The following is a 23,158-nucleotide window of genomic DNA, read 5'->3' on the forward strand; positions in this document are numbered from 1 at the left end:
TACTTTGTAATTACCCTTCCAGCCTTCAGTGCATGATGTATTTTTTTTTTCCTGTACACTAGTCAGGACTAAACAAGAAATTTGTTTTTTTTTTTTTTTTTTTTTTTTTTTTGGGGGGGGGGGGGGGGGGGGGGGGGGGGGGGGGGGGGGCGGTGTAAAAAACACCGTAATACCCACTTATTTATATAAACTTGTAGGTGGAAATGCGGTCAAGTTCGTGTCATAGAGCAGTCAGTCTCCTTGCAGTCACTCAGCACTACTGAACCCTCATTTCTGCGTGCAACTCCTATTATTTTGTAGAGATCCAAAAAACAAAACCCATCTGTTCTATTTTACACTTTTTACACATGTCACATAGATGTAGTTCCCACCTAGTAAACCGGAAAATAATTTTATTTTCAAGGACAAAACTAGAGTTTAGACCTCATGAGAGAGATGTTCCGAGCGCTTATGACCGCATTCGTGGCGAATAACTGATATTGTCAGTGTCACCGTTTGACAGCAACAGTCAAAGTGTGTGGAGCGCCGCTTAATCCCTCTTATTCGCATAATGGAAAGCGAATTCGCTGAATTCATGTAAAGCACGTGGCTATAAAACATTCGAGGGGGGACGATTCAGATTTGTGACAAAGATTTATTCTCTCGCGCTAGGTATTCACTTAAAAATAACGGCACGATACATTAAATGCAAAAAAAAAAATCAATTGTTATTGTATCTAGTAAACAGCAAGTTGCGCAGTGAGCAGCGACTCACCGGAGTTCGCTGGATCGATTCGAGGTACATCTGACACAGCAAAATACCCAACTGTATCAATGACAGATCTGATCATCTTAAGTCCGTTTGGCGAAAAGCAACTGTGCACTTAACGGTAAACTTCGCGCTGACTGTTTCTAAAGCCTGGGCGAAAAAATGAAGAGGAAGCAACGAGCTGTAATAAAATGTTTTATTCAGTTCATTCACGTATGTTTCGTACAACGTTTGGCGACAGAGCCGCTGTCTGCTGCTGCCGTTCGCGAGTGGATGTCCTGCTACACTTTTTTCCTGCCAAGTGATGAAATGCCACACGTGCACACGCTCGAGGGGAGTGTCGCGGCTGCGGTTCGTGCGGGGAGCGAGCGAAAAGCCCGCAGCCCCGCCGACTTCTCCGCTTTCGCAGGACAGTCAGCAGCGCGCGAAGACGGACTGGCCGCGCGCTCCCCGTCACCATGTCCCGCTTCCGGACGCTGCTGGCCGTCGCGTGTTGCGCGCTCGCCCCCGCGCTCGCGCGGAAACCCGGTGCCGAGGACAGAGAGCTCGCGGAGAAGGTCGGCAGCGCGCGCTGCGCCTCGCGGTGCCTCGCGCTTCACATCGCTCAGCTGGCCGCCGCTTTCAGGAACTTGCAGGTGAACGGACTCAGTGCCTTTGCGCTTAAAATTTATGCTTTCAAGCTTAACCAAGTAAACAAAGTTTGATAAGCATGTAATATGCCACGAGCCACGAGGAAATGTGTACTAAGTAAGAAATTACATTTAAAATAAAAAGGGAGAAATGTTTCAAGTGCAAACTGTGCTTTTTACGAACAGTGAAAGTGACCTTCTACAGGACTGGTATGTACCATGGCGTGACGAAAAATATTATTAATACTAGTCAATGTCACAATGGTGTCATACAGTTTACTGGCGGAGCGAGGGATACGTTGGGCTTGACTGAGCAGCCCCACCCGGCCGCTTGGCACACCTGCAGCGTGTGTTCGTGCGCTTGATTAACTTAATATGACTATTTTCTCTACTGTTATTATCTCTAAGCACTGAACTGGAGGTCGCGGGTGGCGTTCGACCTGATTTAATTTAGTTTCTTCGACTGTTTCTTGTTGGCAAAGTCACTTAAACCTCGAAAGAAGTGTGAGACTCGAGTGGCGGGTCCCTGCGATGTTCAGGTACCGACACACCTGGACGGTTTTCCACGAGGGCGCCCCCTTTCGGCTGCACGCGGAGCACAGTGCTGGCCGTGAATATAAATAGATTAATAACTGGGAGAAAGAACGATAGCATTTACTTGCACTCGCGTTTTCCACGGATTAGGAGTGCGGCCTTGCGATCTGAAGGTTTGCCCTTCATCAAAGTATCAGCAAAATAAAGAACAAATACACACACATTTTCCAAACCGCTTGTCCCATACGCTGTCGCAGGGAACCGGAGCCTACCCGGCAGCACAGGGCGTAAGGCTGGAGGGGGAGGGGACACACTCAGGACGGGACGCCAGTCCGCCGCAAGGCACCCCAAGCGGGACTCGAACCCCAGACCCACTGGAGAGCAGGACCCGGTCTAACCCACTGCGCCACCACACCCCCTAAAGAACAAATATAATTGTGAATTGTGAAAATAATAAGATCACATTGCTGATCATACTGACTGTGAAGGACATGAAAAAAAAAATATATTATTTTTATTATTAGGGGGCGTGGTGGCGCAGAGGGTTTGGCTGGGTCCCCTTGTGTGGTGGGTCTGGGGTTCGAGTCCTGCTTGGGGTGCCTTGTGATGGAGTGGCGTCCTGTCCGGGGTGTGTCTCCTCCCCCTCCAGCCTTGTGCCCTGTGTTGCCAGGTTAGGCTCCGGTTTGCCCTGATCCCACTCGTGACAAGTGTGTGTGTATATATATTATTATTGATGATGATGATGATGTTGTTGTTAGCAGCTAAAATACATTTGGGTTTAGGAATGCAGCTCAGGGTGTGTGTGTCTGTCTGTGTGTGTGTGTGTGTGTGTGTGTGTGTGTGTGTGTGTGTCCGCTGTTCAAACACATGTGGAAAAAGGTATTGTAAACCAGTTCCATTCTGTACTCTCCTTTACCATGAAAACCACCGTGATTTGAATGTACTCAGTGCTACTTACCCTTATTATTAACATTTTATTTTGCTCACTGCTTTGTTCAAGGACACTTACAATGTTAAATATTTTTCTTTATGTATCCATTTATATAGGGTTATTTATCCATTTTACAGGAGTTATTTAGGGTGAGTGCCATGCTCAAGATTGCTACAGCAGGAGGTGGAATTTTACCAGGGAAAAATGAGATCAGTGTGTCACAGGATTGTGTAATTGTGTTTTTTAATCTTATTTAATGTTTTCGGTGCAGTTAGTAATAGCTTGACTGAATAAAAAGTTATTACAGTCCTTATTTATACTTTTAGCTGATGTAACATTTATGGCATCAGGGTTTGCAGGGTAATGAAATTTATTTTCCCCACCCCATTTATAACAAGACAAACAAGATCGGGGGATGGGGGAACATGACCCCCAAATTTTCATGCAAGCCTAAATTATTCCATCAGTATTTTTGTATTTTTGATCCTTCCACATACATAGAGAATTGTTAGACCAGCACATGTGTTAAGTTTACTGTATGGAGAATCATAATTTGTCTCAAATGCTTGAAATAAGAAAAGGTTATTTTTTGCAAAGAAAGGATTTTTAAATTAGACTGCACTGCAATTATCTATAGTTACAGACTGTTTAGTTTTTGTTGTGGGTACATCAAATCCCTTCAGACAACTGCTATTCTTACTAATATGAACAGCCTATTTTAGTATATTTGCATTTATAAATGTTTTTCGTATATTTTCTGGGGCAGCAGTTGCATTGTTGTTTTTTCACTTCCTGTACTGTCTGAGGGTACAGGTACAAACATATACATGTACATACACTGTCTGAGACTGCTTGTCCCAAGTGGGGTTGCCATGAACTGGAGCCTAGCCCAGCAGCACAGGGTGCAAGGCTGGGGTGGAGGGGACACACCCTGGATGGGGCACCAGTCCACTGCAAGGCACCCCAAGCAGGGCTCAAACCCCAGACCCACCAGAGAGCAGGACCTGGCAAAATCCGCTGTGCCACCGCATCCTCTGTGTCCCCCCTTACATAGACACACACACACACACACACACACATTTTCAGAACCGCTTGTCCCATACGGGGTCACGGGGGAACCGGAGCCTACCCGGCAACACAGGGCGTAAGGCCGGAGGGGGAGGGGACACACCCAGGACGGGACGCCAGTCCGCCGCAAGGCACCCCAAGCGGGACTCGAACCCCAGACCCACCGGACAGCAGGACTGTGGCCCAACCCACTGCGCCACCGCACCCCCCCTTACATAGACATGTATATGTAAATACATACATCCCAGTTTACATATATAAAGAATCTGATATTGCAGATCCTTATTGATACACATTCAATAGAACAACATCAAATAAAGTCTGAAGAAAATACAATAATAAACCAACTATGCATGCACAAATTACTTATAGGAATGTGCATGTCCATGTCTAAATAATGCACAGAGGTGAAAATAGCTGCAAGATTAAACATTAAAAGGTGTTATTATTACTTAGTACTATACTTGCTACTTATAGTTTAATACATTTACATTTACATTTATTCATTTAGCTGATGCTTTTGTCCAAAGTGACTTACAATGCTAATCTACCTATATTTTTTACCCATTTATACAGCTGAGTAATTTTTTACTGGAGCAAGTTTAGGGTAAGTACCTTGCTCAAGGGTACTACAGCCAGAGGATAATGATAATAAAGATAATAATAGTAATACTAATAGTTAGTGATAATAATAATAATATATATGTATTACATGGGGGGGCGCGGTGGCGCAGTGGGTTGGACCGGGTCCTGCTCGCCAGTGGGTCTGGGGTTTGAATCCCGCTTGGGGTACCTTGCGACGGACTGGCGTCCCGTCCTGGGTGTGTCCCCTACCCCTCCGGCCTTACGCCCTGTGTTGCCGGATAGGCTCCGGTTCCCCGCGACCCCGTATGGGACGAGCAGTTCAGAAAATGTGTGTGTGTGTGTGTGTGTGTGTGTGTGTGTGTGTGTGTGTGTATATGTATTACTTTTATTGCTTTATATGACTTTACTGTACTACTTTATAGTAATAGATATATTAATTTCAGATTTACACTATGTTGCCAGTACACATTGTATTACTTTAGAAACTAGATGCCAAAAGTGGAATCTTAAGCCCATTCAGGTGTGGATATGGATCATAATGTGTGCTTCAGAGGCTGATAGGGAAGGGAAGGAAGAAAAAACATATAAAGACACTAGAGCAGTTATTGTCACTTGGTTCCCAGGGAAAAGCATGGTTCCCATGTTTTCATGTTGTGTATATTCACTTCTGTCATACAAGTTGTCCAAGTTTTCCAGTTACACCAAGTGTGAGAGTGGCCCTTGAAGTAGTACGGAACTCTTGTTCTCCTGCTCGTTGTGTAACAGGCCCTTTCAAAGTTGTGAATGCTTCCAAAGCATGGGTTGCCGCTGCAAGTGCAGCCTCAGGACGCGTAAAACATCGTGGCAGGGTATCTCATTGGGAGGTGGCAGGGAAGTGAAGTAGTGGGGGTTTGTCCGGCGTGGTGGATCCATGACGAAGGTCCAGCTGCCAGTGGCAGTCTCTTGCAGTCTGCTCCTTGATCTGTGCCACAACTTCTGTCACTTGAGCACCAAAAGACCAAGAGATGGAATCTGGTATGGAATAGGCATATGTGAACTTTCCAGAATCACATATGCTGGTTGTTTCGTACGTTTTCCTGACCTATAGAGAACACTGGTTCAAATCCCACTTCTCTCCGCAGTACCCTTAAGTAAGATACTTACCCTGAATTACTTATATTAAAAAAAAAAAAACCCTGTATAAATAAGTAAAAGTCAAAATAAAAACTGTAGTAGGTCCCTTTGCAGAAATGCATGAGCTGAATGAGTAAATAATGTCATTAAATGTTAAATATGGTGCAGATTCACATTTTGCTGTCTACATATATTGTGCTTTTATCCAAAGTGCCTTACAATATAATCTACATAATTTCCTAAATGTGTTTATTTTTAAACCAAGGTAACTGCTGCCTCACACTTTGTTCCATATGTAATTGAAGTAAGTGCATGGTCCATCTTTGGACAGCAGCACAAAAAGACACAGTAATATTTCTCATTCAGCTCTCCGGGGTTATGTGTCCTATTTCATTTCTCCCAGGGAGTGAAGAACTCCCAAGGAGAGCAAAATTCTGATAAGATGAAAGTGGGAAAGTGCACAGGGTTGACAAGGCGGCTAGCCTCGGCCGCAGTGACTTCACATTTTAACAAAAGGACCATTAGGGACCTGTCAGCTGCAGCACTCCCACACCTGTGGAGCAACAGGCCCTTTCCCAGAGCAGGAACTCCAATCCACCCGAGCTGCTTCTCTTTCATCTATTTTTTTTTTTACCTGTGGACAGATGGTGCAGTTTAACACTGAACTCTCTGTCAAGTGCCTGACTCTGTAGGGCTGCGGTACAAGCAGGGGAGATTGGTCCTTGTTTTACTGCTTTTTAAAGTTTTAAATGTATCACTTCAAGCTCTGGACTTACTCCAGAATGAGTTTTTTTTTTTTTTTTTTTTTTTTTTTTTGCTGTGCTATACATGCAGATGCACTCGCATAAAAACCCATTATACAACAGTGAAATGGAGAAGTCGCGTGGTTTGGAGAAAATGATCATGTAATAATAATACCACATTAAGAAAAGAACAGCTCATTTGCAAGTAGTATTTGTGAGCATGGTGTGTGTGGCAAAAAAGGCACAATGAAACATGGAGCTTTAATAGAGTTCAAGACACATCTTTGTTCCTGTTAGTCTGTGCAGTGCATTGAAAAAGAATCCCAGATTATATTTCACTATACTTTAAAAAATAGTTTCAAAACACCAACTGGTGCCTTTTAAGTACAGCTGCCACCTGTTATATAGTTTCAAGGTTTTTTTGTTGACAGTAGAACAAAATTATGACCGATTCTAACACAGTGGCTCTCGTCTTTCTGATTTGTCCTCATCTTCCTTTAAAAGAGGAACTGAGAGGTGTTTGTCACTCCTCACTCTGCAATCTTGAACAAGTGTAAAAGTTGCAAAAATGAAGTTCACATCTCTTGTCATCCTTTATCTCTGTTAATAGACCTTGGAAGGGTCTAAATACAGTACTTCAGCTCCTCAGAAACCTTGAGCTTCAAGGGATTGTCTGGTTCAATTTGTAACCCTGAATGTAAGTTACAACCCTTTTAAGTGGATAATTTTGACTTCTATGTGAACATTTTGAATTGAATTTTTCCAAAACAAGGTAAAATTGTGCTACTTTAAACAGCTGAATACTGTATATGAATGTTTTACTGGAGCACATTAGGTTAAGTATTTACCCCTCTGATGGATAGAAGAAACTGACCACTCCATGAGCTTGTGATGGAATACCCAGGTAGAAGTCCAGTATTCTATGTATCTAGCATCTGACACAGCAGATGAACATTCGGAGATGTTGGAATATCTTTTAGGGAGCAGGTTTTTTTTAATATATAAGCACATGTCTTTAGGCTGTGTAACGTGGGCATGTCCACAAAGTATTGTGGAGGCCATCAGTAATCATCTATCCATTATCAAAAACTGCTTGTCCTGAGCGTGGTTGCAGCGAGCCAGAGCCTTACCCAGCAACACAGGGTGCAAGACTGAAGGGGGAGGGGACACACCCTGGATGGGACTCCAGTCTGTCGCAAGGCACCCCAAGCAGCACTCAAACCTCAGACCTGCCACACAGCGGGCGCTGGCTGAACCTGCCGTGCCACCATACCCCCAGCCACACTAACCTTACATTCATAATGGGTTAGTACAAGTGGCTGCACACAGATTCAGGTGAAAATGCAGCGCTTTCCCTTTTCAGACTGGTCTTCATCCTTTGTACAGTTACTGTGTTGCTGGCCATCTATTGACGAAACATCACTAAAGCACATAGAACTCAAGCATTCAGCCCTTTGGTAGTGTATGGGGCAGGGGGAGCATAGTGGCTAGAGCTGCTGCTTTCAGATGTAAGGGTTACAGGTTTGAGTCCCTGCTGAATTTCTCCAGTAGATTGTTTTAAGTTGCTTTGGAGAAGGGCATCACATAAATGAATATATGTTGTGGTTGAACTGGAATAGAACATGAGACACAAGGAGAGCTGTGCCTGTCTGCATGGCACTCTTTCACACCTGTGGTTGCTGTCAGGGGCACATATACAGAGTTTGTTCTCTTATTTCATGGGGAACACCATAGTACCTATGTGTTGGAGGTTTTTCACTTTCAACTCTATGGAAATTGTTAGCTTAGCACTGCTGGCATGCTAATTATTGCTTGTTAAACTTTCAGCTTTTAAAGTGGTCTTTTTTTAGATATGTCACATTGTTATTCTTCAGTTTTTAAATATAAAAAGGAGCCATGCAACAGAATAAGACAGTATGTTAATAAACTGCAAGAGACATTGCAGATAACATTATTAAAGAATAGGGTAAAAATTAAGAATTCTTTCAGAATGACTGAAAACTCACTCCATGAGTTTTGGCTATTATACATGTCCTGTATGAATGCTTGGGCAACAGATCTTTACTTTAGCCAAGGGACAAGGGAAAGATCCAGTTCAGCCTTTTGGACCACATACTGGACTCATTATGTGTCAGTTACGGGCAGTTACATTTTCCTTGCAAATGTTCCACATCTGTGTTAAAAGATGAGCTCCACAGTGCTCTTATCACAGAAAGCATTTTGAAGATGTAGTTTTCCTGTTCTAAATTGATAACACTCTTCCAGCCTTTTTCCAAAGGCTGCATTAGTTGTTAAAGTTTTATTTGATGTGGTTATATTATATATGTTTATGTCATTGTTATTTCTGAACAATCTAATTAATGGACATCCCAAATATGTGGTTTGAAATTGAGACAGTTTATGTCAAGTAAAACTGCACAATAGCTTTAGTGACTCTGCATGTTTACAAAATCAGAGTAAGGTCAGTCACAACTACTCTGCCGATGGTATCTGCCAACAACATGCTTCTAATCTGTGCTTTTTAAATTTCTGGGGATTTTAAGGGTTAAAGAAAACTAGCACACATTGACCGGTCTCTTTCTGAAATGTGTTGCAGAATAAAAATAACGACAGCCTAGGTCTCCTTACTGGTCACCCGCTTTACCACCATTAGAGGTGATTACCTTGTCTTATCTGTCTGTAAATTGTGTGGAGGCAGTCTGAGGACCAGGTCCGACTACTCCCAAGTTGTGTGCCTTTGCAGTTGTAATTGGATGGTTGAATATGGCTGCAAGAGTTGCATGCACACAAAGGTTGGCTCAGAGAGCATTCTCATATGAGCCTCCTTCTCTTCCTTTATGAATGTTTCTCTTCATACGTACATGCATGCAGGCACACAGTCATATGCACACTAAACTCCGACAGCAGTAAACCGTGCCCCCTGCCCCCTCTTTGGAGCATCAGAACTGAATTTTGAGCAGTTTAAATTCAGCTTTGGGAGCTTTGGAATGTTGCCAGCTGCCAGTTTGGGAAAACCCAGGCAGAACGCATTAGTATGATCCCTTGCCATTTATGGATAGAGATAATGGCGGAATTAGAAAAATAAAGACTGTTAAGCAGCCCCCCTCGGGACTGGGGGCCCTTTGTGCTGCGGAGAGACCGCACTTATGCCTCCATGGGCCAAAAACCAAACAATTACACGCAACATTTTTGCTGTCAGATGCCATAAAGTTGGTTTAGATATGATGAAGTTTAAGTTTCTGAGTGAAACAGTTTTTCTTTTGTGTTAAAAAAAAAAAAAGCAATAAAAGAACTGCACATGTTGAGTTCGGGCAAAGAACAAAGCGCTCAGGATCTCTGGCCGACGGGCGATCTAACGGGTCTGGGACAGACATAAACATCGGTTTCCGTCGAAGAGCCTGTCCCATTTCGCTGCCCTTGTGATAGTTATGCCTATCAGCTGCCCTGACTTTCTCTCAGATGGTATCTCCTCGATGGGCGCTGCAAGGCCTTCCTTTGTATACAGTTAGAATTGCCCAGGAGAAATTCCCACGAATGATTGTCAGGGCTTGTGTGGTTAGTGAAAAGGGCAAAATATGCCCTCAAAAGACAACAAGCAACAAAAACAACCTTGGAAAGTCTATCAGATTGTTTTGGTTTTACTGTATTTGTAGCTGCACTGCAGCTGAGTACATCTCCCTGATTTCCAAACCATGCAGTAGAGACACAGCTTGCTTGCCATATATTTTTGAAGATAATTACTATTTAGAAAACACAAGCTGAATCTCCTGTAATCCTGCACCTGTAATTGCTGTTATAGTATTACTGGAAATGACTGGAGTACAAGGTATGTGTTTCAAGTTTTATTGTCATAGGTACAAGTACCATGTACAAGTACCATGAAATTCTTCTTGAGTGCTTCTCCACAGACTATGAACAAAAACAATAGATAATACTGCACAAAACAAACAATAACAATAAGTAATGCTAATAACTATTATTGGATTATCATTTGTAACTATTAGAAGCAATAATCGGAGGCCTACACAATGGTTCTCAGCCCAGCTCATGGTAGCTGGAACGTGTGCAGGTTTTTCCACTTTCTTTCCGTCACTATGCTCCCATAATTCAGAGACAGACATAAATTACTTCCATTAAGGTAATAATTAGTTCAGCCAAGTATTGAAGAACGCATGTAGACTGAAAACCTGGATACAGTGGTTGTGGTTTGCCAGGACTGAGAACCATTGCGGAGGTTCATACATGTATATTTATCTGATGCTTTTCTCTAAAGCAGTTTATAATGACTAACCCATTTTTATAGCTGTGTAATTTTTACTGAAGCAATTCAGGTTAAGTACTTTACTCAGGGTTCTACAGCAGGAGGTAGCATTCAGTCCTGGGTCCTTCAAGTCCCAAGATGGTAACCCTAACCACTACGCCACCTGGTGTTCACATAGTCCTTAGCGCCCTCTCTGTGTTGTCTGTTTCAGCTGAACTCACTTAAATAGGGATGTCAGTTGAATTTGACGTACTCTGTTTTCATGTGTATGTGTGTAAATGCATTCAATTTTTGTACCTTAAAGTAATAAACATACGTAGTTACAATCTATTTGTTGTGTAATTAGTTAACTGTGCTGTTATGATGATGATATGATAAATCTTAATTGAGCGGGCCAGCAACTGACGCTGTCTTTTTATGTTCACTAATGAACCAAATCAAATGAAGGAATCACATTTCACATTTTATGAATAGGCTCATGTCACTCTCAGTAAAAGATTTCTTGTTGATTTAATGTCAGGCCAGTGAAAGCTCATCAGTTTAAAGGTTGATAGTAGCCATCCATCCATTACAAAAGCAAGCATTTAGAACAGCCCCCCCAGGACCAGGTTTAGGATCCACTCAAGCAGATCAAGGAAAAAGCATCCCTGCCCCAGGCCATGGCATTTGCTTTGGTTTTCTCCACAACATTTTTGTCTCCAATTGCCTCAAACCTGAAGTGCCACAGTTTTCCTCAAGGTACTCCTTTGTTACTGAGTTCCATTTTTCATTTGCAGATGAGGCTTCCTCTGCCTTGTCCCTGTGACCTCATGAGGGGTAGCTTAAAGAAAGAGTGACATTGCTGATGTAATCTTTAGGGATGGTATTACCCTTTAAAATTCCTTAAGAGATCAGTTATAGCACACTAAGACTCTGACCTGTCAGACGTAATGGATGTTCTTTTCTCACACTGCATTTGAGACAATGAAGGGCTTGAAGAAAGGAGGGGAAAGTTTCGGTAATATGTGTTTGGCTGTTAGGCCACTTCACCTTGATACTTCGATACACATGAGTATTCTTGCAAACGCTCTATGTGTGTGTGTGTGTGTGTGTGTGTGTGGGGGGGGGGGGGGGGGGGCTTGGTAAACTGACTGAAAAAGACATATTCACGAAAATGTCCCCACAGGGATGGTAACCCATGAAAAATAGATGTAGAAAGGAACTTCGCCTAGAATTGAAATATCTTTTTTAAAAAAGAGCACCGTGGACCTTTTCTAAACACATAAAATATCACCAACTTTTTCCTGTATTTATTCTTCCTGAACTTCCATATGTGCAGTTTTCCATTTTCATTGGGATAGGGGTAAGAGTCACTTACTGCATTATCGTGAGTGTCAGTTGGAAAACCCAACAATTAGAGGAAGATAAACATGTGCGTGTGCGCGCGCGCGCGCGCATGTGTGCACCTAATTGTTCAGGAACATCAGCTTACTAATACACCTCTCTGAACAACTGCATTTTTGACCAATTCTTTAATTAAAGAGCTGCACATGTTGAGCAATTAAATTAAGGTCAGTCATTTCACAGAGTCATATACCATGTTGTTGATGCACTAAATTCAGCTAAATCAGTCACAAGAAGGTGGCAGCTCAGTTGCTAATAGTATTGTGAAATAGTGAAGTACCCACAGCAGCTGGTAGTGTAGTGCTTAGAGCTGCTGCCTTCGCACCCAAAGATTGTAGGTTTGAGTCTGACCTCCAGCTGTAGTACCCTTTGGGAAGGTGTGTCTGAACCACTTGTCCCATGCGGGGCTGTGGGGAGCCAAAGCCTAACCTGGCAACACAGGGTGGAAGGCTGGACGAGGAGGGGACACATCTAGGACGGGATACCAGTCCATCACAAGGCACCCCAAGTGGGACTTGAACCCCAGACCCACTGGAGAGCAGGACCTGGCCTGGCCCGGCCCACCTCACCTCACCTCACCTCACCCCCTTTGGGAAGGTGCTTACCCTAAATTGTTCCAATGAGAATTAACCAGTTATATAAATGGGTAAGTAATTGTAAGCTGCTTTGGCAAAAAGTGTTAAATAACAAAGAAACAGGCAGAATTCTAGTCCAAGGTTTAAAATAGATATTTTCACTTTCATAGTCTCAGACATAGTTTTTGCATAGGACAGATTTTTCATAGAATATAATGGCTGCTAGTGCAGCTTAAGTTTTCCCAAGTATCTGAGAATTTTTTTTTAACTGCGTAGTTTGGGTTTTATCAGGTGATTTTTTTTTTTTCGTTTAAGTTCATCACCTCTTCTCACATCTTCTTTCAGTAGTATCACTTTTCAAATGTTTTTGTTATGTGTTCTCTATATTGCCATACAATGGTGGCAGTTGTTTTTAGAAACCCAACATGAAAAAAGAATATTTACAATTTTGAATTTATGTAGAATGTTTTTTCAACCTGTGCTGTGCAGTATATTGAATAAATAAGTGAAATCACAGTTTGACATTCCGAAAATGTTTTTGTTGTTTTCCCCAACAAAATTTTCAAAGGAGCTGCTGTTTTCTCAGTGCAGGGCAAGGATTCTGTTTATGAGAGAAAACGCAATCTGATTATACTTGCTGTCAGGAAAGCCACGTTAGTCATCATTATTATTGGAACGCTTGTGGTGATGGTTGGTGTGCTGACGCACGTCAGTAGCTGTGGTCATTGCAGGATCCCCTGTACACACACATCCACCACAACTTACTATATAACTTTATGAGGCTTTGCGCAAAAGCTTATGAACGAATATGTTGAACACAGTACTGACACATAATTGGTAATGCGGTATGTGCTGGCATATGACTGTGCTTCTGAGGTTGAGGTTCTTCCTTTACCCTACGGTTTTTCCCACATGTTGGCCTGAATAATGAATCAAGGTCCAGGTTATTAAATGAGAAACAAAGAAACACTTCACAGGAATAGGAGATTGTTCACGTCTGCCTTTGAACTTTCTTGCAGAGTGACGATGTCCTGGGCTGGTGTGAGAACCACAGAAGATGCTCCCAGGTAAGTCCACTGAGCTGTGGTCCTGAGGCTTTGTCACTGAAAGCTGCAGTGTTGTCCTTCAACTTTAAAATTTTTCACCTTACAAGGCATGTCTTTGTGCTTACGAGGGCCGAATATGGATTTCATGTTGAGCTGTGCAAAACCAGAGCCAGCATGCAATCATCTTACAGTTTGGCTTGTGCAGCATTAAGTTCTTAATCTCTATTAATCCTTGTTTGCTAGTTTTACCTCTTGTAAGCTTAGTAATAATGGCCCTTGTTTGGATCTTGTTTAGTGAGCGCAAACTCATGTGCATTGTTTTCACTGATTTCTTTTGTCTTTACTGTTTAGTTTTTTGCATTAAAAGTTGAATTAATACATAAGCTTTATTAAATTAAGGTATCTAAGTTAAGTATCATATGTATGTGAGTTGTGTTTGTCAGTCTTCGTTATGGGTGTGATACACAATGCTAACAAAAAAGCTGAACTAGTGCTGATAGACATCCGTGCAGTATTACAGAGTAATTAGTGAAACTCTTTTTTGTGTTATTAAATAATGTTGTTAAATATTGAAGAAATTCTGTAATTTTAAAGTGATTTGGTTGTTTAGTATCAGTGTGCAAATTTTGCAGCTAATGATGTTTTTGAATTACAGGAATTCACCTTATGTGGGGTTTTTCAGGAAGATGTTACCTTTGATAGAGGGGGAAAACTTACTGTGCAGGCAGTTAATATGACTGGATAACGGAAAGATTAGTGCAAACCCATTTTAAGTAATTAAACCTTGAAGAGGTCTTTTACAATATTAGTGTCATTCAGTTTGCTTTGTACTCAAATACTGTAGATTTAGTTACATTTATTCATTTAGCTGACACCTTTCTCCAAAGAAACTTAGAATTCAATTTGTTGTTCAGTAATTGTTTACCACAATGTATCTCCTTTTGTCCATTTTCTGTATTTTTACTTATTGGATGTCAGTAAAATTTGTTTTTTGACACCTTCAGACAAGGTGACTTTGTTATTGTTAGGTTTGTGTACAGAGCTCCTTGAAGTTATTTATGCAGCTGAGTAATTTCTACTGGAGTCATTCAGCATAAGTACCTTCATCAAGGGTGCCACAGGAGGAGTGGGGAGTTGAACCTGCGACCTTCTGATTATAAGCAAACAGCTTAAACCACTTTGTAAAGTACTTTCCTATTCACAGCCTGTTGAAACTGGTGGCTCCAAAGCAGGGCTTCAGTACGGGCATTAAATACTAGGATCTACTTATATGTTGTCTTTAGGACTCATATATGTGGATTGTGGAAATAAGCAGGGTAACTCATAATAACTGGTTGAATTAGAAGGTAATGAAAGAAGGCCATGCAAAGAACAGGGAAGGGACTGTTAAACACTCTAGCCTAGCCTTCTGTCAACCATCAGTACTGGAAACCTTTGTCAGGAAAGCAATACACATATGATTCTTCCAGGTGCAGACCTTTGTTGGTCAAGTGAGTTAAAGAACAAGGATGCTTTTCCCAGTCTTATTTTGGCAACAAAGCTAAATGGCTCATTGCTCAAACAAAGCTCCTCAAACGAAAACAACATTCAAAAAGAAGAATATTGTCATTGCACACTGAAACAGGTGACCTACTCTCTCTCAAAGTGGACTGTTCAGAATTGATCGATAATGAGCGGTAATTGCCCAGTAATAAGCAAGTCAACATGGCCAGGTTGTTAGCCATGATGATAATGCAATAGCACTTATTTTTCAGCTGCTTTCTCTACCTCCTGCTCTTTGGGACCAAGGTTAAAAGCATCCAAGAAAGGTGAAATTGTCCTCCTGTGCAGGCCGTATTTCTCACACCAAGCTTCTGGGTTGTTCTAATTGCTTTCAGATGGAGGTTGTCCTCCCACACTCCCTCCAATAATAGGTAAAGTAAATGTTGTGCTTCTTGTAAAAATAATGACAGCTATTTCACATCCTCTTGGGCAGAACCACTTCACATTAAGAATCGAAAAAGAGACGACTGTTTATTCACTTAAACATGATGCCAGGAAACAGACTTTTTTTAAGCAAAATGCATTTTCACCCTGGGGTAATTTATTTGGTTTTATAAAGGGACATTCCATGTGTGTTTTAATTCAAGTATCCAGCATTGCTAGGACCCATAATCCAGACACTGTGGACAGTCGTATAAGACTGACAACATAAGACCCAAGTAATTTTACAGCAATCCCATGAATGCACTGTTACTTGGAGCACCTTATGGTGTATGTCATGTGCCTATATTTACCATGCTTGACTCTTAACCTGTACCTACATAACTATAATTTTCTGGGGCTATAGGGGTAGCAGGTGGCGTAGTGTTGCACTTGAAGGACCCAAGTTTGAATCCCAACTCCTGCTATATTACCTTTGACCAAAGTACTCACCCTGAATTGCTCCTGTACAAAATTACCAAGTTGTGTTAATGGGTAAAGTGTTGTGAGCAGGCGGTCATTGGAAGTCATTTTGAAGAAAAGATTCAGATAAAAAATAAATGTAAATGTGTTGAGCTGAAGGCCCCCTCCCACACAACACTTTCATAACTACACTTGGGATCCCTTGATTTGGAGTGTCAGTGCTGTGGTTGTGCCCCCTGTTTCCCCGTCCCATCCCCTGAACAGGTGAGCTGGAGGCCAGTTGGTTGACCTTCTGCCTTGCATTCCATTGAATAGGGGGCACTAATGAAGGGTCACTCCCTGTGTGGTCATCTCTGTGAGCCCTCTGTTGCAGCTGGGAAGGGTCTTCCCCCTCCTGCAGCAAGAGCAATAGGAGCTTTTAAGTTTTTATGGTATACTATTTCCCTTGTTGGTTTTCTTGATTGTTTTGAATCCCCAGAAATATTAACACTCAAAATAATTTTTTTCATAATTCTTTTTATTAACCAATCTGTTCTACATCTGGGATCTGATGTACTTATAACAGCAAGTTAGCCTAAATAGATAATTTACTGGGGTTTGTTGTAAGAGTTCTTTAACATCTTAGTCTGTTAGCATCTGTTGAGGAGCAGTGAAGGTATTAAAACAAATAAACAAGCCTCAGAGTATTTGTTGTCATTTTCGCCAACGGAGAGTGCCAGAAAGTCTTGCCTTAATAAAGGAAACAAGTTTATTTGCAGTGTTTAAGCTGAAGTGGACCATGGAGAACATTCCTCCTCATTTTATGAGCAGCTTCGTCACAACTTTTGCATTTTTGTGGAATTACTTTAGTATTCCTGTGAATACAACAGTGCCATTGGAATGTAATTGGTGTTACTGATGTAAGCATTGTCCAGTATTTTTCAAAGCAGAATTGTAACTATGAAAAAGATTTAGTTCAAAATCAAGAAAATATGGGGAAATGTAGATTAGAACAAATGCATGCAATTGTTTGGTACCTTGGTAAGGTTTGGCTGATGTATCATGTCTTAGTTCAGTGTTTTGAGTATTTCCATTATCTTATTGCTACTTGTTTGCAATTATTGATTGATTGAAACTGTATGAAAACAGTTAAAACACTTACATTGTAAGTTTAGTACAAAACATCTTTTTGGTCATTTGAGAAGGTTCCTGTTGTACCATAGCATTTCAACATTTTTGTCATTTTTCCTTCCATTTTACTTCATCATCATTATTATTATTATTATGGGGGCGCGCGGTGGCGCAGTGGGTTGGACCAGGTCCTGCTCTTCGGTGGGTCTGGGGTTCGAGTCACGCTTGGGGTGCCTTGTGGCGGACTGGCGTCCCGTCCTGGGTGTGTCCCCTCCCCCTCCGGCCTTACGCCCTGTGTTACCGGGTAGGCTCCGGTTCCCTGTGACCCCGTACGGGACAAGCGGTTCTGAAAATGTGTGTGTGTGTGTGTGTATTATTATTATTTATTATTATTATTATTAGAATGTTTTCATTGTAGGGGGTGCGGTGGCGCAGTGGGTTGGACCACAGTCCTGCTCTCCGGTGGGTCTGGGGTTCGAGTCCCGCTTGGGGTGCCTTGCGACGGACTGGCGTCCCGTCCTGGGTGTGTCCCCTCCCCCTCTGGCCTTACGCCCTGTGTTACCGGGTAGGCTCCGGTTCCCCGTGACCCCGTATGGGACAAGCGGTTCTGAAAATGTGTGTGTGTGTGTGTGTGTGTGTGTGTGTGTGTGTGTGTGTGTTTTCATTGTTTAGTTGATGTGTCCACCCATAGAAAATTCCAAGTTATTAGTCACTACCTGATATGGAAAGCTGTAAATGGTTCTGCATTGCTCCCAGAATTAATTCTGGCAAAAGGTGCAATAGAATTAATTTTTCTTCATGCTTTTGAAGTGCATTTTGAATGCGTATAGCATAATATCAAAGATAATATTTTCTGTTCACCCTGTATTGCTGTAATGCCGAATGAAGGAATGATATCTTGTCATTGAATGTACATTTTCCATCTTTATATGGTTGACTTTCTGAGCTTTTTTGACACATTTGAATTGTCATTTGAATGTGGCGCATACAGAGGTATAAAGGCTTAGAAAGAAGAGGTGGCGCAAGCAGAGCTGCAATTCACTTGATACTTACGGAATTTCGCAACGGGTCTCTCAAATGATAGTTCCTGCTGTGCATCTGGTTTCTTTCACAGCGAGGTTTGAGACCATGAAAATTTGCATGACAGTCTACTAAATCAGAACCTCCAGCCTTCCCTTTGATTTGTCCACTCAGAGCAAAATAGGAACATTTAAATGAAACACCCACCTCTTCCCGGAGGTACATTCTTTAATCTAAGTCTGGATAAATTATGTTTTATGAAAAACTATTTTGTGGACATATGTCGATGGCCTGCTATGCTGAAAACTGCTGGCGTGTTCTTGATTAAAGTGAAGAACAAACTTCCTTACGCTTTCCTGCTTAAGCAGAAACAACTTTGCTTCTGTTGTGTTAATCTGCTGCAGGTGTCTGCCACTGACACAGCAAAGGCACAGCTCTGCAAACCCCGAAACCCAGCGAAACGGAAATGGCCCACTCGCTCAGTAGTGGAATGCTGCTTTTTTAAAAATTTTTTACGTTAACTGCTTGTTCTACAAGCTTTCCGTCAAGCTCTGTGAATTCTGTCCTGCTTCTGAGGGCAATGTCGTTTGTCTTCCACAGACTCTTTCAGCCCTGAAAAGCTCTCCTCAAAGTCACTTTGTATTCAGGTAGAGGTGCTGCTTTCTGTTTTCTGAGCAGCTCATTAACTGACAAGGACGACACTCACACAGTCGTTAGGTTGATGTTTTATCCTGCAAATCTGGAGCATGATTGAATACAATACAGTACAATTTATTCTCATATCGTACTCTGTCCTGTAGGCAAACTCAACTCCTTTGTAGGTTGCAGATGAAGCAAATGACCAACCCAAACCCAATGACTGACCAACGGATGTAATATGTATTTGCAAGATTGCAAAAGGGAACATGAGTCAGTAAATGCATGAAATGTAGTCAACACCAATGTGCTTTAAGTTGACAGAGTGATGGTTACATGTTGATGAGTATGAGTGTCAGGCTAAGGGAAGTTTATGGTCACAGACAGACATACATTCTGCTCTGTGTGTCAGTGCAGAGATTGAGAGCTGCACACAATGACCGCTCAAACACACAGAAAATCACGGGGATTTGTTTTAGCTGGAAAATACATCATGCATCAGATATTTTTTCCAAAATTGAACAAAATGAAGAAAATTACCGTTTTCTTCCAATATTGAAAAAGAAACCCAATACAAAAGTTTTTCTCCTCAACAGTACAAATGGGCTTCCCTAAAGTTAGTGTACAAAAACAATTGGATTATGTCCATCCTGCTACTTTAGCTCCAGCTTCTATAAAAGGTACAAGGGCACCACTATAAATCACAGTTTATACCAGGAGCGTCACTGCAGGCTCCAGCTGTAATGCCGCAATGGAGTCCTTTAGGCTGAATTTGCTGGAGATACTTCAGCCTTCTGTTGTTCACTTGAGTCAGTATAGAGGAGGATTCATCTTAGATCAGTTCTGTTGTGGAGGTACATATTACTGAAAAGGAACACCAAGATTTTTTGCAGTAGAATGTGCATTTATTACATTGCTCTGGTGTATAGATGAATGACTGACTGTAGGTATTACATAGTGTGTGTGATATTAAGTCACCTTGGATGAATATACGCTAGCTAAATACTACTAGAGGCCAAGTTGTAGTCACTCTAAGTCACTTTGGAGAAAAGCATCTGCTAAGTGAATAAATGTATATTAAATATAATCATATGATTTCTCATTACTTCAAGCCAGGCTTGCTTATATCCATATTGCTGAGTAGCTGAATTTTACAATCATAATCTTGGCTCAGACAGTGGCATTCCTAATAGTCTGATGTTGACATTTATGACAGGAAGTTGCATATGTTATCATAAAGTTAGAAATATCTCACACTAATTCTTATTAACACAAACTGAATTAATGACTTTTGGGTAACGCTCAGTTTTAACTTTGTAATATTGTCTGAACAAGTCTATTTGTGTCTTATTATTCTGTTCCGTGCCCCCTGCGGCCCGGGAGAGTACGTGTCGACATGAGAGTGACAGGTGACATCGAGAGCTTTGCAGGGGCTCCCTGTGGACCGACAGCAGAAGGTTGCATGGCAAATGCATGGAGCAGCCTCGGCCCTGGAGCTACAGACAGTGTTACAAACAGCCGGGCTTGAGGCTGCATTAAATTCGTGAAAATGGCAATCCATCCCCCAAACAAATGAGCATGAGGCAAATAAACAAGGCTGCCAATGCCTTGATAGTTCAAGTTTAGGGCATATCCTCTGTGGATTTGTCTAATCTCTTTTAATTCTAAAGCCCATATTGAGGAAGTTGGCTTATATTAAAAATCTGTAAACTCCTTTTGTGAACCATTTAGCCTTATTGTATAAATCAGTCTGTGATATTATATTTCTGTTGAATTTTTATTATTCATATTAAATTATTCATTATACCCAATGGGAACAGATTTCGGGGGTGCGGTGGCGCAGTGGGTTGGACCGCAGTCCTGCTCTCCGGTGGGTCTGGGGTTCGAGTCCCGCTTGGGGTGCCTTGCGACGGACTGGCGTCCCGTCCTGGGTGTGTCCCCTCCCCCTCCAGCCTTACGCCCTGAGTTGCCGGGTTAGGCTCCGGTTCCCCGCGACCCCGTATGGGACAAGCGGTTCTGAAAATGTGTGTGTGTGTGTGTGGGAACAGATTTCTTCAAAGGTGTTTTTGGGGCTGGTGGACTTAAGCTTGCCTGAAAAAACATGTTAATTTGGGATATTTTGGCTAAGCAAATACAACAGTCCTGTCCAACCTTCAGATGCCCCATGTCTTATCCCAGAGTGCTGTGCTGTTGGCCATAATAGCCTGAGTCAAACTGAAGAATTCACTCATGTTCAGGTACCAGCAGATGATCTCCGTGGAATGCAGCTCGCGAAACTGATAAATTATAGCTTTCCGACAACTGAAATCAAAGAGACAGGCCTGGTTCAGAGGTCACATTTTCTCAGGGCGAAGCTGTTTTCTTTGGTCACATACTTCCAAAAAGGTTATAATCAGTCCATAAAAAAAACTAAATCTGTTTTTTTGGATAAATACTCGCCTTGTTTAGTTTGTCCATGTTCTGTTCTGTTCTGTTTGAGGCAGGTAAGATCACTTATCCAAGAGATGTTTGTCTAGATAGGGAAACTTCCAATTGCTGTCAGTTAATGAGCAATGATGACTTCCTTCCATGTTTCAAACAAAGGAAATGTAAGGTTTTCATTGAGAAAGCAGTGTATACTTCGCACTTCGTCAGATTATACTTAAACAATGGAAAAAAGTGCTATACATATGGTAGGATGTGTAACACGGGAAATAATGAATAACAGATTAGACTACATTGTGCTTCTGAGAGGATTAAAGGTGGCCAAGGATGATTGACCTAGGTAAGGCACTGCTCTAGGTTATCCATATTTATACGGTGCCCAAAGTTTTTTTTTTTTTTTTTTTCTTTCTTTCTTTTAGTTTTCTTTCAGTGGGATGGTTGAACACTGACTGTGGTATAAAACAATTGCACCGAATGCACGGTCACAGACTCACAAACCTTGCTGTCTGTAAAAATTGAAAAAATCAGGTAGTGGCTATCGAGCTGTACAAAGGAAGAGAAAGAGATGTAAGTCACCGTACATGTGATCCCATCCCTCCTGTTGGGTGATATCACGAGCTGGAACTGAAGCATAATTTATTGTCTGTCTAGCTAAGATGATCTGTATTGTGGGTGTGTCTCTAGCCCTCGACCACATCTGTTGGAAATTAGCACCTGGGAAGCACCTGTCATATATTTGGCACGATTTATGTGATTCTCCATCCCCCATCCCCACCCAGCCACCAGAAGATGTGACTGTCACCAGGCCAGTCACAGCATATCTCCTGTATAGGGCAAGGAGACAGATGGACTATGTGCTCTTTGATTGGACTTGCTCTGCTGCTCTAGCCCTGTTCATCTGTGAATGCTTTTTTATTACTGAGGGGAAGATTTTATATCTCTGAAGTGTTTTCCATATTGCTTTTAATGCACCCCACCTCTCTCCCCATTTTTTGTGCTAAGATAGGTTGTCATCTCGTATTGTACTGGGACAACCTGTAAAACAGCAGGAGAGAAGAAGAGAGCAGCTTTATGTCTGCCAGTTGACAGATATCTAAATCCGGGACAGAGGTCTGCTAAGCTCATCGTTTATCATCGGCTGGACCTTCGACCAGGATGGGGCCATTAAACAGCACTTCATAGGTCCACAGCCACCATGTCACCCCTTATGTCGTCAATAAGTCATTCTTTCGTCCAAGTGTTCTTGCAGTTCCATTACACTCATTAAAATTTAGCTGTCTTCTGGTACCCTTCCATTTTAACACTCTAGCTCTTATTTTCTCCTGTTATTGAGGGAAAATATTGATGATGAGTACTCTGGCTCCTCTTCCTGGTTTTCCAGTATTAGGTGGATACCTGGCTTACATGAAGAAATTTTTCATGTTTATTTGGCTAGTTCATTTTATGCCTAAAGCAACTGTAGCATGTAATCAATTTTTTAATATGGACACATTTTTGAAATTCTGCTATCCAAGAACAGCACCCTTAGCATAGCAGGAATCATCCCTCCTCTCCAACAACTTCCCACCTTTGGACCATTCCGGAGAGAGGGATGCCTAAGACTTCTTAAGCAGTGAGATTGAAAGCTCTGATCTCATGCAAGGCACCTTGGAACCAAATTTCTCAGGAACCTGCTATGATTCAAAGGTTCCACCCACTCCATACTGGGCTACAGAGGATTATGAGACAGTGCAGAGAAGGAAAAACAGGATGGACGATACTATTCTAACCACAATTAATCACTGTGCTTAGCTGCTCGATGACCTTCATCTAGCATGTACTGCGTGTGAATGCTTGGACCAGTGCTTCAAGCTTTCTCATACTTACCATCTCCTGCTGTTTATTAGAAAAATTGTTGTCTTTAAAAGACTCATTTAGCAGTAACTTTTTAACTGAGGCAAGATCTTGGGAAAAGTGGTATCCAGATC

The 23,158-nt window shown here is 41.9% G+C and overlaps 1 protein-coding gene across 5 annotated transcripts in view; it reads left to right on the plus strand.

The window, feature by feature from the left end:
• The first annotated feature begins 1,001 nt into the window (after positions 1 to 1,001).
• The window catches only part of LOC108939370 (anosmin-1-like), a 58,453-nt gene continuing 36,296 nt past the window's right edge, over positions 1,002 to 23,158 (plus strand). Inside the window, exons 1-2 of one of the 5 annotated variants that reach the window (XM_029248934.1) lie at positions 1,002 to 1,383; positions 13,590 to 13,637. In XM_029248934.1, coding sequence (XP_029104767.1) covers positions 1,207 to 1,383; positions 13,590 to 13,637 — 225 coding nt within the window. In that variant the 5' untranslated portion in view covers positions 1,002 to 1,206. Of the gene's footprint in view, positions 1,384 to 13,589; positions 13,638 to 23,158 lie in introns of those variants that run through there. The other 4 variants (XM_029248929.1, XM_029248925.1, XM_029248932.1 and 1 more) reach the window with 4 other exon arrangements.

This window comes from Scleropages formosus, chromosome 2 (assembly GCF_900964775.1).
Source record: "Scleropages formosus chromosome 2, fSclFor1.1, whole genome shotgun sequence".
Classification (NCBI taxonomy): Eukaryota; Metazoa; Chordata; class Actinopteri; order Osteoglossiformes; family Osteoglossidae; genus Scleropages; species Scleropages formosus.